Raw genomic sequence first — 14,957 nt, 5'->3', positions numbered from 1 at the left:
CATTCACATACGTATACATGTTTCGAGAGCACTTGGATTAATGCTCCTTTGGGCTAAAAATATTTAAAAACAGCCAGTCTTTAGATTTTTACGATTGACAGTCTCGCGCGCTGGTAATAAAAATGTTTTGTTTCGTACACTGTTGCCATTGCTCGCTTTGAAATTGTTGAGTTTGTTAATCAAAAATTCTTTAAAGTTTTACAAAATTTGAAATAGACAATAAAACAAATTCCAAATTGAAATTTCGGCCTTCCAGGCGTTCATATTCGGGTGGAGGACAAAGGTATTCAAGCTTTGATGGTTCTAAGTACCGTTGTTGTTTCACAATGCGAAAAACATGCATACATTCGTGCAAACTCTTCATTATTTAATTTCTTTAAATACAGTACAGGGCGATAACGCTCATGCAAATTCTTCATTATTTAATCCCTTTAAATATTGGACCATATAAAAAGTCTCCGCTGTTGTTTAGTACATTTTTGAACAAACATTTTGTTATTGAAAATCAATTTTAATCAAGTACATATCGACCATTATTATTTATGATCTTTTGTCATTTTTTTGGGTAGCTTCATAATTCCATCGGTGTAGAACTTCTGGGTTTATCATTGAGAAACTTTGCGAATTGATTTTCAGCGGCATTTCTCTCGGCCAACCTATTACCATCAAGAGAGTTTTGCAGAGACCGAAATAAATGATATTCAGTTGGTGCAAGATCCGGGCTATACGGTGGATGAATCAAAACTTCCCAACCAAGTTCCATCAATTTGTTTCTAGTCATCAAAGATGCGTGTTGCCCCCCATTGTCATTATGGATTATAACTTCCTTTCTGCGTGCCAATCCTGGTCGCTCTTTGTGGATTGCTTCTTTAAAACGATCGAGTTATGCACAGTACAAGGCCGAATTGCAGGTTGCAGCAGCTCATAATGAGTAATTTCTCATGTGGCACCCAACCATCGAGCTTCATTTTGTAGCCTGCTCTTTTCAAATGATTCCAGACTGTCATGTGGTTGATGCTTAGTGCCTCCGCTATTTCTTGACAGCTTGCGTGCTGGTCATGCTCTACCAGTTGCAAAATTTAATCGACATTTCCAGTGACTCGCTGGCCAAAGCGAGGTGCATCTTTGACATCGAAATTTCAGGAACAGAATCGAGTAAACCACTCCTGAGTCTTTCGTTCATTCGCAGCACTCTCACCGTACACTTCACAAATTTTTCGGCTTGTTTTTGCAGCGTTTTTATATTTTTTATAGGAAAAAAAAGAGCATCGCATAGCGTATTTCTTCAGATATTTCACACATTTTCAAATCAATATAAATGTTTACACGCGCGAAGAATTAGAAAACTATCTTCCAATATAAATTTTTACATGAGCAACGAATTAGAAAACTATCTGCGCAAACAATGGAAGCTGAATGTCACCTTTTAAGTACACTGGTGTGCAAAACTTAAGCAACAATGTAAATTTTAATCAGATAGCCATGAAATTGTAGAAAGGGGTTCTTGCGTTCAGTACAATGAACACGCAATTCAGTAGAAAAGTAATGCGTATGCAAATGTCAAGAAGAAAACGTCACAGGCTACGTGAGCGTACACAAAACGCGTACGGTCGGCGCGCTCAACTCCAGATTACCATAAAAGGAAGAATGGAGATGCAATTAAAGACATTCGCTGAAAGTGCAAGGAGTTCTTTCGTGAAATATTGGCTAGAAAAAATGATCTGAATGACTTCACACGTGGAAGAATGATCGAAAATATGGGATAGGGGCGAAGTGTGACTAATATAGCTGAAGAATTCGGAATCAACAAAAGTGGCTTTTCTCGCGTTTAGAAAACCTTCCATACCATAGGTACAGCTATTAGAAAGGTTGGTGGTGGCCGTACCAGGTAAACAACTGCAGCAAATAACCGATATATAGTCTTGCAGGCGAAAAGAGTCCGAAACCAGTCAGCAAGCGCCACAGCTCAACAACTGTGAACAGAAACGGGCAACAATTGTCGTGGTTTACTGTGTCCAAACACCTTCACAAATGTGACCTATGCGCCTGCCGTCCTGAACGCTGCATCCCTCTGAAAGCTGACCATCGGCATCACCGTTTACAGTGGTGCAAGGAGCACAAAAACTGGGCATCTCATCAATGGAGTCGTATCCTCCTTGCAGACCCCATAGAACATGTGTGGGATGCTTTGGGGAGACGCTTGTGACACGATTACATCTTCCGGGGAACACCCAGCAACTGAAACAGATGCTGATTGAGGAATGGGCATCTTACCTCAAGATCTATTGGACAATCTGGTGCTTAGTAGGGAGAGACCGTTGGAATTAACCATTGCAGTAAGGGGATGGCATATCCCATACTAAGGAACACATGCTTGTTATTCTTCCTCTTGTACAGACAATCATGTGTAACGATACTATGAGTTCAATAAAGCCTCTTTTTGTTTGATTCCATACTGTATGCATTGTATTCATTTTTAGAGCAATTATGCTTTCGTCATCGTTTAAATACAAAATGCTGTCTCTTAATTCTGAATTTCATGTCTCTCAGGTGATTTCTCGTGGAGTTATGCCAAAAAGAACACCTGTTGCTTAAGTTTTGCACACCAGTGTATATGTTCGCTTGAGACAATTGCGTGAGTGTTGCCAGTGAGTGTTTAGGCATCAACACCATCTAGTGGCATAAAATCGCGGAGACTTTTTATATGACCTAATGTAATATAGGGTGATAATATTTGCTGGCAACGATTTGAAAAGTAATTCAACGCAATAGCCGTTCTGGGTTAATGCCGCTTTGGGCTAGAAAAGGGTTAATAGGAGTGAGTGTAACAACAAGCTGGTAGACTGCAGGCTCAGCGAAAACCTAAAAATCCATAACGAACCCTTTCGGCAAGCACGTCCTTCACGTATCCCACCTTTTGATCTTCGCATTCACTCAATCATTGAAGAATTTAACCTAAAAGATCTGCATCCCAAAAGCTTTGACTTTTTCGGTATTGCTCCCTGGCAAGAAGTGAATATTCACCTACTTAACATTTTTGGAGAATTTAAGAAGAGCAGTACCAATGATATCCACCTTATCAACAAACTTATCTAGAGCATGGAAGCAATCATTCTAACTATAAAGCAATTTTTACTGATGGCTCAAAGAATCATGATCATGTCGAGGCAGCTTTTGTTTGTGATAAAGAAATCAACAGTAGTAAACTTCATAAGGCTGGCTGCATCTGTCTTTACTGCAGAAACGTTTGCTATTTTGAATTCCTTAATTTTTATCTCTAATCAGAATAGCAGAAAGTTCATTACCTACTCTGACTCTCTGAGTGCTCTTGAATCAATAAATACAAATACTAGCCACCCTTTGGTCTTAGAAATTTTAAAGGCACACCTCCGTTTGAGAAACGCGGGTTATTCTATTGCGTACTGCTGGGTGCCTGGACATTCTGGCATCAAAGGCAATGAACTCGCCGAAGTCGCAGCAAAATCTGCTGATGTTACCTCTGAAAATGATGTCCCTTTTACAGACATACGGAATTACATCAGAACAAAGATCTTGTCCAGGTGGCAAGAACTCTGGGAATGCCAGACACTTAACAAATTAAGGCAGGTAAAACCCAGTTTGGAGTATCGGGAGTCGAGAGGGAATCCAAAGGAGGATGTACTGCTGACTCGCCTACGAATTGGTCACTGCAGACTGACACATCAGTATCTCTTGAAAGGAGATAACGAGCCTATTTGTGCCACTTGCAATGTTCCCGTTTCAGTCAATCGCATTTTAACCTGCTGTCCTGCTTTTAGTCAGAAAACGCGAATAACTCTACGAATATAAACTTAACAGATCTCATTGGAAGAAACCCTCACATCAGCCTCATAAGTGTTTTTTTAAAAACATCTCTTTTTACCATATGATTTGAAGTTTTTTTTCCCTTTTATCCTACTCTACCTGTTGCTAGAGCATTTCTCAAAGTCATTTCTGCATGCCTTCAACAGCATTACAGGTTCATTTCAACAATTCATCTGATACAGTGTGTTTGTGCATTTTGAATTTTATTCACCATTCGTCTGGCGCATAATAACCTTCAAGGTTTTAAAGTCAACCAACCAACCAAACCCTTTTGGGCGAGTCGTTAAAATCTGAAACTTTCAATTTTTTTTTATTTGACTTTGTTTTTTCTCTGACAGAATCCTTTCCCGCATTTCAAAAGCAGCATACATATAAACTTCAAAATTAATCAGCTTATCAATTACATCACCAGTTTCTACTCGTGCCACCTTTAATTACGTTCCTCAGTATATCTATTCAAGCAACTGAATACAAAACAGAAACAAAATATCAATATTTTAAAATTTCGCTCGCATGAAATTAAATTTATTTCCTTTTGTATTATAGTACGTAATAGTACGGGTACTAAAATTTTATAGTTAGAGGTATAAAAAATTTTTAACGCGACTTTTATCTGAACGCTTTCGGTTTCTTCGCTTGAAATCCATACCTGTGATAAAAAGTTCAGATATTTGTATTGAGAAACATAATAAATCAAGCTATAATGTTATCTCTTTGCTGATAAAATGGGGGCTGCAAGTGCGTGCCTGCAAACATGCCTTCAGTCTGCAAAAAATGGCGGCTTTTGCATATGTCAGCGCTCTGGTTCTCATTGGATTTATACACGTTAAGAATTCAGTAAGTGGGCTGTAATTTAATAATATCGTGATTATTTTGATTAAATTTGGAAACAAAGTCTTTTATTTAAATTAACATGATCTTAGTTTTAATCTTTTTAGATCTTAGTTCAAATGTTTTTCATTTTACGTAAAATTCTGCATGTTTTAATGTTTACGAAAGCCTTTAATGAGACACGGGAAATCACATGCTTTGTTAAGATAATGATTTATACACAATGATTTTTAGAAATAAGAATAGAGCCTAAGAACTGAGCAAAAAAATTTCATCTTAGAAAAATGGAGGGAAGGTTGATCAAATGATATTTTCAAACCTTTATTAACTTTACTGTAAAAACATTATAACTTTACTGTAAAAACATTAATCTTAAATTAGTACCAAACTTCCCAGTCTTCAATAACATCTCACTCATTTTAAACTGTGAACATTAAATAATATTCAATCCTTTTATTGTTTCCTTAAGATTAGAATTATACATGTTAAAAAATTTCACGTAATTCATTATGTCACAAAATTAATCAACTGTAGCTTTATTCTTTAAATACATTTTGGTAATGCAGAAAGATGTGTTCGGAGATACAAATTATGATATACTTTCGTGGTGATATTTTTTCTTCTTTCGCAATAGATACCATTCTCCGTTCTAAAGAAGTGGCAAAATATTTTCAACAAATTTTACTTATATTGAAATATAATTGTATGCCATTTAAAACATTCAAACATATTTTAATCAATATTTCGTACACAAAATCGGACGTTTTCTGAAATAATATACCGATCGTTTTCCATATTTCGATTCTACGACTCAAATTATGCCAAAGTGCAAAGTTTTATAAAAACCGCAATTTTAAAAAATTGTCTCTAAAAAATTTAGCTCCTCCCTGTTAATTGAATTTGGTATATATTTATTAATAGCTTTTTTTTTTAAAACTTATTTCGTTCTTCCTTTCACATTTCGAAATTTAGGTTCATTCTAAATAAAATTCGCTCATTTTTTATGATTTATTTTAAAAATTTGTATTTTTAAATAATTTTTACCAAGTTTTCGACGAACATTTTGAATATAATTTTAAAATTTTTGCCATCATTTTAAAGTAGACGTATTTCTAAGCATACCTACAAAAAATTATTTATTCAAAATTTTCTAAGAAATACGTGAATTTGCATTTTGGAGCGTTTTGAAGTTTGGCATATTCGTTATAAGCGATAATAACGCCAAATGTGGTTTACGCTCTTTGTTAAAATTAATTAATTTATTTATTTACCATCAGATGAGAAACTACACCACCTTTAAGACACATAGCTTTTATGCTCAACTGATGGAATCATATACGAACTGTTGTTATATATAAAATACAACAAAATTTTAGAAATTTGATAATTGCATAATAAAAATTAAATATCAAGAAATAAATATATAAATACATAAAATGAATAAAGATTAAAAATTTAGAATTGGATAAATGCCTAAATACAATGTTGTTATATATGAAGTCAATATACGTAGTATTAGAATTTTGAGAATTATATAATAAAAATTTTTAAAAAATTAAATATATAAATACATAATACCTAAATAAATATGTAAGTAAATGAAACATATATACGTAAGTAAATACTTAAGAAGATCATTATAAATTTTTGGCGCACCAGCGGTCGAGCGGTAAAGTCGCTGAACACTGGTAGTTCGGTCCGAGGTTCGAATCCCGCGAACGGGCTGGCTGCATGGGTGTTTTCGTGGTATGTGTAACGTGTATACGAGCCAGTTTCCCTTAGAAAGTCCTCCACGAAGGCATCCCTCCTCTTGGGCAGATAGCCCTAGTGTGCTTTGCCATAATTAAATACACCAATACACCATTATAAATTTTGAAAATGAACAAAGTAAATGTGCCAAAGTAAATTCCTAAATTTCTCCATAAGTTTCTCACCAAAAAATTACAAAATTTAATACTTAAGCGTTATTCTTATTGTTTTTAGTCCAAAGAGGAAATTTGTCCAGAAGGACTATTAATTTTGTTTTGGCATTTTGCGTCGATTCACGATCAGCGTTATTTCACTTTTCAAATTGTTGCCAACAAATACTATCGCCCTGTATTATATTTAAAGAAATTAAATAATTCAGAATCTGCATCAATGTATGTATATTTCTGTACTTTTCCGTTTCGCCGGCGCAAATCTCGCCAAGCAGACTTTATTGGCGACAACATACAGTATACACATTAAAAAATTTTAACAAATGTTAGTTCGTAAGAATTTTTTTATTTTAAGGCATAAACATTTTAATATCGTTTAAAGTTTTGTATAAAGCCAATAAATAAAGACAATAAATTTGTAAAAAGACATTAATTTGAGAATTTACTATGCTTTTATGGTCCAACATCCTGATTCGCCGGTTCATATCACGTGACCCCCAAGTGATCTCATCTCACGTAAACTACGCTACAAAAATCTAATTTCTTCAGAAATTATCTGCATTAATTTCAAACGTGTATGCGAGCCAGTTTCCCTTAGAAAGTCCTCCAAATGCATTTCCCCCCTTAGACAGATAGCCCTCGGGGCTTTGCCGTAATTAAATAACCTAACCTACATTAATTTCAAGTTAAATCTTAATTTGGAATACAAGTTTAAATGAAAGAATTATTTCAATTCGTACAAATAGCTTACTCAGAAATGATATAAAACCGCAGTGCTTTACTTTGCTAGTGCATTCTCATTAGAATTGATGAACTTAACCATTGACTTTGCCTTTTCTGTATTTTCGCCTTCGGGTGAGCAGTGTGATTGCATCCTAATTGACTTAATTACCATGAATGGCCTTAAAAGGCATAAAATTGAACTATCTGGTAAAAATTCTATGTATGCCAGTATTCGAAGAAACAATCAATCTGATAAGAAATAGCATTGACTTGTTTTGAAAATGAGGCATAAAAGGTTATCAGCGAGGATATTTCTTTTGGCATCAGTTGTAGCATTATTGGCGACTTTATCGCCAGCTCCGCCAAAACGGAAAAGTACATATATTTCTCGCTCTGTGGCAAAACAACGGTACCTAAAGCCAACCAAATCTGAATAACGTAATATTCCATAGAATATGGGCATGTGGAAGCCCTAATTTGAATTTGAAATTTGTTTCGTTATGAGTATCATATTCTGTAACACTTCAACAAATTTTTGATTGACAAACTCAACGATTTCAAAACGAGCAATGGGAACATTATACGAAAACAAAGAAACATTTTTATCTCCAGAGCGCGAGACTCTGTATCGGAAATTCTAAAGATAGGCTCATTTTAAAATTATTTTGCGATATTGCTGTTGAACTTAATTTTATGGTTTAAGTGCGAATAACATGATATTTGATAAATAAAAGTAACACACAAAATGTTAAAAAAAACGCTCCGTATAATTACAATAAAATCGAAGTTTGTATAAATGATACATACTTTCTTAACCTTAATCCGTTTTTTTCCATAGAAAGTTGAGTGCGAAATTCGATTTTGCCGTGTGCGCAATGTGTTAGGAAGTAAAGTAAATCAGCTAATTTATATCTGAATAATTTGGCTACGCATTGGCAACTTGGGATGAGAAGACCTGACTGCCAAATTCTGGTGGTGACGAATTATTGTCCACCAGGGATAGTTCGGGCGCCACAATAGAGTCATCAGGGTTTTTGATGCTGGGGGCGAGAAAAATGCGCAGTGCTCTCGCTGGGATTCGAACTCCGGACCTCTCGAATACGCATCGAGTGTGCTTCAAGGCATGCGGAGAGAAAGGAGAAAATTATAAAATTTCTAAGAGAAGAAATGTCTGAGAAGAAAACAACGTTTTATTCCAATTCAATCAATTATAGCTGCTATTTCAAAGGTGGAATACAAAGATACCTTTTTTGAAGATAATGCTGTCTGAGTACATTAAAAAAAATTGCCATTCTGACTATGCACTACTTTTACTTTCACTTTGTATGTTAGATCAAAAATATCTAATGAAGCATTTTAGCGTTCCTGCGTAATTCCCTATTGGGTCATTGCATCAAAAATTTATTTAATTACTGCTTCCCTGTCTGAAAATAAGCTGTTGCTAATTTTATTTCACTTTGAGACCCACAGTTTTTAGATATTAAAAACACAAACATTGAAACTGAAGAATGGTACAGAAATACAAGAAAGAAAGAAAGAAAGAAAAATTCAGAATGTCATAAAATTTTTTTACCAAATAAAAGAGAAATTGCATTCCTTGGCGTTCATTTTCTGAACTTACAGGCTTTTATTTTTGATAACTAAAACTGCATAAAAGAAAATGCAATGCTCATGAAACAAAAAATGTAAATGATAATATAGAATAGTGAAACTTGGGTACATTTCTATGATATCGTTATGTTTTAAATTTCACTTATAAACCGAACGTTGATTCTTTAAAAAGAACGTAATATATGCAATTAGTAGATCTCTTATCAATTGCACTGATATATTTTAACATGCACTACTTTTACTTTATATTAATTATATATATTACTACTTTATATTAATTACATTATATTAATTATGTAATATTACATAATATTTTATATTAATTATGTTATAGTATGTAATAATTATGTAATTATTTAAGTATGTAATTATATAATAATTATGTAATTTATTAATTACTTATGTAATTATATAACAGCATAGTTTAACATTTAATTTATTCAGCAGACGTTTGCATAAAAACAGCAATGTTCTCGAAACCTTTATGTGTGTGTAAATGAAAAAAATGCCCCTTTGGACGAAATATAAAATCTGAAAGAATTTAAATTATATATATATTTTTTTATTAATTTTTTCTTTAACGCATATAGAAAAATGCATACATTTGTATGGAAATCATCATAAAATTCTTTATTTTTTATTACAACTTTGAACAACAATAGCCTGAGGTCTTTCGATTTTGATAAAGTTCGTAACCTTGGAGAAAAATTAACAGAAATCTTGATCACAAATTGTAGATACACATCGGTGTATCTTGTCCTTTTCTTAGTAAATTTTACCTGTGATGGGAAAACTGTTCTCCTTTATATGCTCTTCCAAACAAGCCTTTTTTCATATTGCAAATATTCGTAACTGAGAATATTTATCTTTTGAAAAATATGAAGAAAAGTTAATAAGATCTGTATCTTCAAATATTTCAGGGTTATATTTATTTTTACTTATAGTTATTTTAATTTGCGAACGTTTTCTGTTTTCGCTTATTCCCCTCGCATTTCCTCGCCAGGATAATGAGCTAGGGAGAACGAGAGTATTTAAACTGGTGGAGCGATAAGTTTAACAGAGCGTGATTTCGCTGTTATGAGAGCACGTTGCTAATTCTTCCAGCTGTTGTTAACTTTAAATATTAATATTTAAGGAATATTTTAACTTTAAATGTTAACCTAAAATTAATTATTAATCTTAAATATTAATATTTATATATAATATATTATTTATATTATTTCGGTACGCATTCTTGCCGCCGAATGAGAATTCTGCCGGTGTAGGCTCTGAGTCAACATGTTAGCATTAAATTGACTTGTAAAGTCTTCTACTACTCCAAATTTTAAATTAGTATTTCGTATTTTTTAAGTTCTCACCTCAAGTGGTCGATGTTTGTAAGCACATAAGTAAGTGCCATCTGTTAATTATATTGTGTTCAATAAAAGGGTCTTTTACACTTCTCCTCTGGTTATGTTCGCCTTCAAACCTGTGCGAGAATTCGTAGGGAATAGTACTTAAGTAGATCTAATCACATTTTATGATAGCTAAAATAACTAGATCCTACAATATATGTAGAAGTAAATGGATGGCATGTGCTTGGTAGCGTAATTTAGTATCGCTCTCTAAAATTTTTGGAATGACGGCACTAAATACGTTTTTAATGTTAAATCTACGCACCTTTGGCCTCTCGCGAGCACATTTTGGCCTATCGCGAGCCCATTTCCAAAACATCAAAATTTTATTTAAACATATTTCCAATCTTATGTGATACATCTGAAATATTAATTTCGGCAAATGGGTTTGAGATGAATAATAATATTGGTTGAACTTTATGGAAATCAGAGAAGCGGAGTTCAAAACTATTTTTCAGTGCATTTAGATTTTCCGAGTATTTCTCTGTTTCAATTGCCTTATGGTGATTAATATGTCTTGATACATTCTGAAAATGGGTGAAATTTTTTTCTTTCATCTGATTTATACACAAATTTTACTTTATCTGAAAAGCAGTTACAGTCCCAGTCAATTGAAAAAGGGTTTTTTTCTTTTTCCTGGAGATCTTGGTTCAGTTTGTTCAGTTTAGCTGTTATATCCGTGAGAAAATACAGATCGGATAACCAATTATTATCGTACAATTCTTTGTAACTTTTGTTTCCGGATTCCAAAAACTGCTTTATTGACGAAAGAAGTTCTACAAATCGTTGAAGTACTTCTCTACTGCTGAGCCATCTAACATCGGAATGAAGCAATAAGATTCCATATTCGCTATCAAGTTCATCAGTCAGCAATCAATTATTTTATAACGTATTGCAGGATATCTCTTATGACTACAAATGCTTACCATATTTTAACAATTAAGAAATATGGTTATTCGTAAAATATTTTTTGTTCATAGTACCTCATCGGGCTGGCGAGTACACACAAAACGATCACAAGGTTGGGCACCGCTGATATACAGTGCTATGATCGAAGACGTAAAATTATTGTATGTATCTTTCTGTCGTATTTTATCATATCGCAATTTCTGTAGATAGCATGAGCGTTCTGAATGCGCGGAATTCCTTTCCTCCAAAACACCCGCACACGGCAGCACTTAGAGAGATCCTCTTGACGTTAGAATCTTCCATCCCTTTAAAGATCAACTGGATAAAAGGATATACTGGGCAGAAAGGGAACGAACGAGCGGATGAACTAGCTAAGACTGCAGCTCTCAAACCAGAAATTGACAAGGAAGTTCCGCTTTTCGCAGAAGTTGCAAAAAGGCTCCTCAAGACAACATTCCCAGAGACATGGTCATCACGATGGCAGGAAGAAGAGACAGGAAGGTTTACTTACAACATCTTCCCAATACCTTCTCTCAAGAGGCTCAAATGCAACCGACTCTTCCTCCAGGCCTGTACCAACCACGGAAAATTCCGAGTATATTACAGACGATTCCTCAGACGGGACGTCAACTGTTCTTGCGGTTTTGGGGGGAAAGACGCAGTCGCACTTTATTACCTGCTCTCCTGCCCTCTGACAGAGCACTTTCGACAACAGTTCTTTCCTTCCGACTACATCACATATCCTGTGAATAGACTGTTCACGGACTATGACTGCAACAAGGGCATCTTAGAGATAATGAAGCAAATGAATGAAAATAATTGTATCCAAGAAGCTAAAGATTAATGCACAATATAGAAAGGCGGCCTAATCGTCAGATTGCTAGCAATGACTAGGATGACTTCCTAACCCTGTAGTGCCATCAACTTAGTTTGGCGGAACAGGTTAAGTTAAGTGACCATACCACATATATATCATTCTAAGTATCTATTTCGACGTATGTATCTTTCTTTTCCTCTCTCTCTGTATACTTAAGAAGCACTGTAAAGATTTTTATATAATTTTTATAAAAGGAAAGATTAAAAAAAAACTGGGAGTAGGAATCACCTATTTTTATTTTATACTTTTCTTGCTCATCTGTCTATATAAAGAAGAATGTCTGTGTGTTTGTTCGTTTGCGATTTACTTAGTCACTACTATAATTATCGTAACCAAACTTTCTACAATTCTTTTCTGGGTCGTGGGAAAGTTCGAAGTATACTTCCTCCTCCCCCCCCAAGGAAAAAAGCTAAAATCAGAGAAATTAATCTGAATTAAAAATCTGAAAATGCTAATTTTCGCCCTCATTTTCCGAGTGGCAACAGTCTCGCACGCTTGAGATAAAAGTATACTTTATTTCGAGAAGAGTTGCCACTGCTCTCTTTCAAATAGTACAGTTTGTTAATAAAAAATTTCTAAGTTTTACAATGAAATAAAAATAGCATTGCCAAACATTAAATACATTATTCCCGATTTCAAAAATTCGTGGGAAGCCATTTTGACTGTTCCTATCTTCGTACGAGTTTAATCTGCCGAGATATTAATTAAAAACTCTGAAAATACTAGTTTTCGCACTCATTTTTCCGAGTGGCAACAGTCTCGCGCGTTGGAGATAAAAATGCTTTATTTCGGAAAGTGTTGCTACTACTCGCTTTCAGATCATATAGCTTGTTAATCAAAAATTTGTAAGTTTTACAAAAAAGAAGAATGCCTGCTTGTGTGTTTGTTCGCGTTATTCATTCTGATCAATTATGATCAAATTTTCGTCACATTTAATTGACTAAAATTGAATATAGGTGAAATATTGGATGGAACTTGAGTTTTTACGACCATTTGACTAGATAAAGGAAAGTCATTAAAAACTACGTGCCATTGTTGCTAATATAATGAGACAAAATAAGCCTATTTTTCTATCGAAATTTTTATATGGGTTGCATATCGCATCAGACTGAAAAATGTATCAGTATGAATCCTAATTTTTGCATCGTTATTAGAGAAGGATTGCAGCGGTATCGTTCTCTCTTTTGTTAGATACATTACTCTCAATCTAATTTAACTGGCATCGAGTACTTCCGCTAGTTTAATAAATTCAAGTATGAGTTGCATATTTTCGAAATGTTAATTCTTCCGTATTTCCTATATTAAAATGTATGTCTCCTATTAAAATTTTAAGTCGCTGTGCTCGGTTTAATGTTTCATAAACTGCTGTGTGAGGACAATCCTACTTAACCCTTTGCGGCACAGTGTGTCCGGTTTGGACACACCTAAAAATTTCCTTTTGTACGCACAGAAAAATTGAATGAAAAAGGATTTATAGGTCACTATAGGTTACTCTGAACCTTCTTTATTTATAGTAGATGGTAGCTCAACACAAACCAGTCCATATATTTTAGCCATGCTTAGATTTTTAAGACCCTCATTTTTCAAAGATATCTTCCAGATTTTTTTAGGGTATAAAAGGAATTGTTTAAAAAGAAACTTCTATGTTATTTTTTTGGCTGTATGCTAATCTCCTTATTCTATATTAGTTTTAAATTTTGACCTTGAAATCTTGCCTAAAATCAAACGGCGAACCCTAGGTGTGCCCAGACCGGGCTCACCGATAATCTAGGACAACTGAGAGTCTGTATTCTTTATTTCTCCGCATCTCATCGGTCAGTTCATTGACAACAATGCTCGTTTCAGCACTCTTTTCGAAGCTTTATTCAATCAGTGTGCCCACTTTGTTCACACCCACAGAATTAAAATATAAGTGCTATCTTCACAAAATTTTACTTGTGTACTCCTCTAGGCCTAATCAGACTGCCTATCTTTTTTTTTTAATCAAAACTCCAACTTTAAAAGGTAGCGTGCCGGAAAGGGTTAAAAGAGGTTCTTAAAATGGCTGCTGCATAAAAATATATAAATTTCATTCATGTATGAATATTTGCTATTGCAGGCCGCAGGAGATTGCAAGGATTCTTGGGACATATCGGCTGATGAGGATGGTCGAGTCCGATGGTCTGGGGTTGACAGAGATGCAGTCGTGGACGTCCGGCTAGCAGCAGCTGGTGCTTTATCATCACAATGCTCTGAGCTAAATAAATTAGGGACTCCGTTTAGTACACGGGAAGTACATTTCAAGTCATTTTGCCCGAATACTGAATATCAAGTGAACGTTACTTTAATATGTGATAAGAACAAGATTTCATCCAGAGTTACGAAATTTGGTGACCCATTTCCAGGTAAATATAAATAAAATTTTATTTCTCCAATATTCAGATGTTTGCTCATCTTTTATTTGTTCTGATTCTCTTTCTTCTCTTCAACTTTTGAACCAGCTGCGACGAATTAGTTATCTAAATCCTAGTAACTGTTAGTTCACTTAGAGGAACTGATAACCGCTTTGCTTTATGTGCGTACTCATCATGGTTTCTATGGAAATGAAAGAGCTGATTTCTTAGCTAAAGATACCTTAAATTTACCCATTGATATCAACATTAGCGTTCCAAAGAGCTATTGGAAGTCCTTTCATTATAAGAAGCTTTTAGTTGTGTGGAATGAGGAATTTATTTCATCTTGGAATGCTGAGGTCACCAAAAAGTTCTTTCCATTTACCATAGACTTCCGAGTCTTTCCTCTCTATAAATTTTAAAGTGTCTCAGTTTTTATCTGGTCGCGGTGAATTTGCAAATTACCTGTTTCGTTTTA

General features: G+C 34.4%; 1 protein-coding gene across 3 annotated transcripts in view; it reads left to right on the top strand.

The window, feature by feature from the left end:
• The first annotated feature begins 4,572 nt into the window (after positions 1-4,572).
• Positions 4,573-14,957, top strand: part of LOC118191485 (receptor-type tyrosine-protein phosphatase F-like) — a 103,324-nt gene continuing 92,939 nt past the window's right edge. For all 3 annotated transcript variants that reach the window (XR_015040579.1, XM_085814559.1, XM_035362289.2), the window contains exons 1-2: positions 4,573-4,680; positions 14,206-14,491. Coding sequence is in view for 2 of the 3 variants with exons in the window: in XM_085814559.1 (XP_085670685.1) it covers positions 4,618-4,680; positions 14,206-14,491 (349 nt within the window). In the remaining variant the exon portion in view is untranslated. The remainder of the gene's footprint in view (positions 4,681-14,205; positions 14,492-14,957) is intronic.

The sequence above is a fragment of the Stegodyphus dumicola genome, chromosome 4 (genome assembly GCF_044657685.1).
Source record: "Stegodyphus dumicola isolate Sdum_Otavi_A_Nest chromosome 4, ASM4465768v1".
Classification (NCBI taxonomy): domain Eukaryota; kingdom Metazoa; phylum Arthropoda; class Arachnida; order Araneae; family Eresidae; genus Stegodyphus; species Stegodyphus dumicola.
The sequence above is the reverse complement of the archived record's forward strand: the minus strand, read 5'-3'. Positions and strand labels throughout refer to the sequence as shown.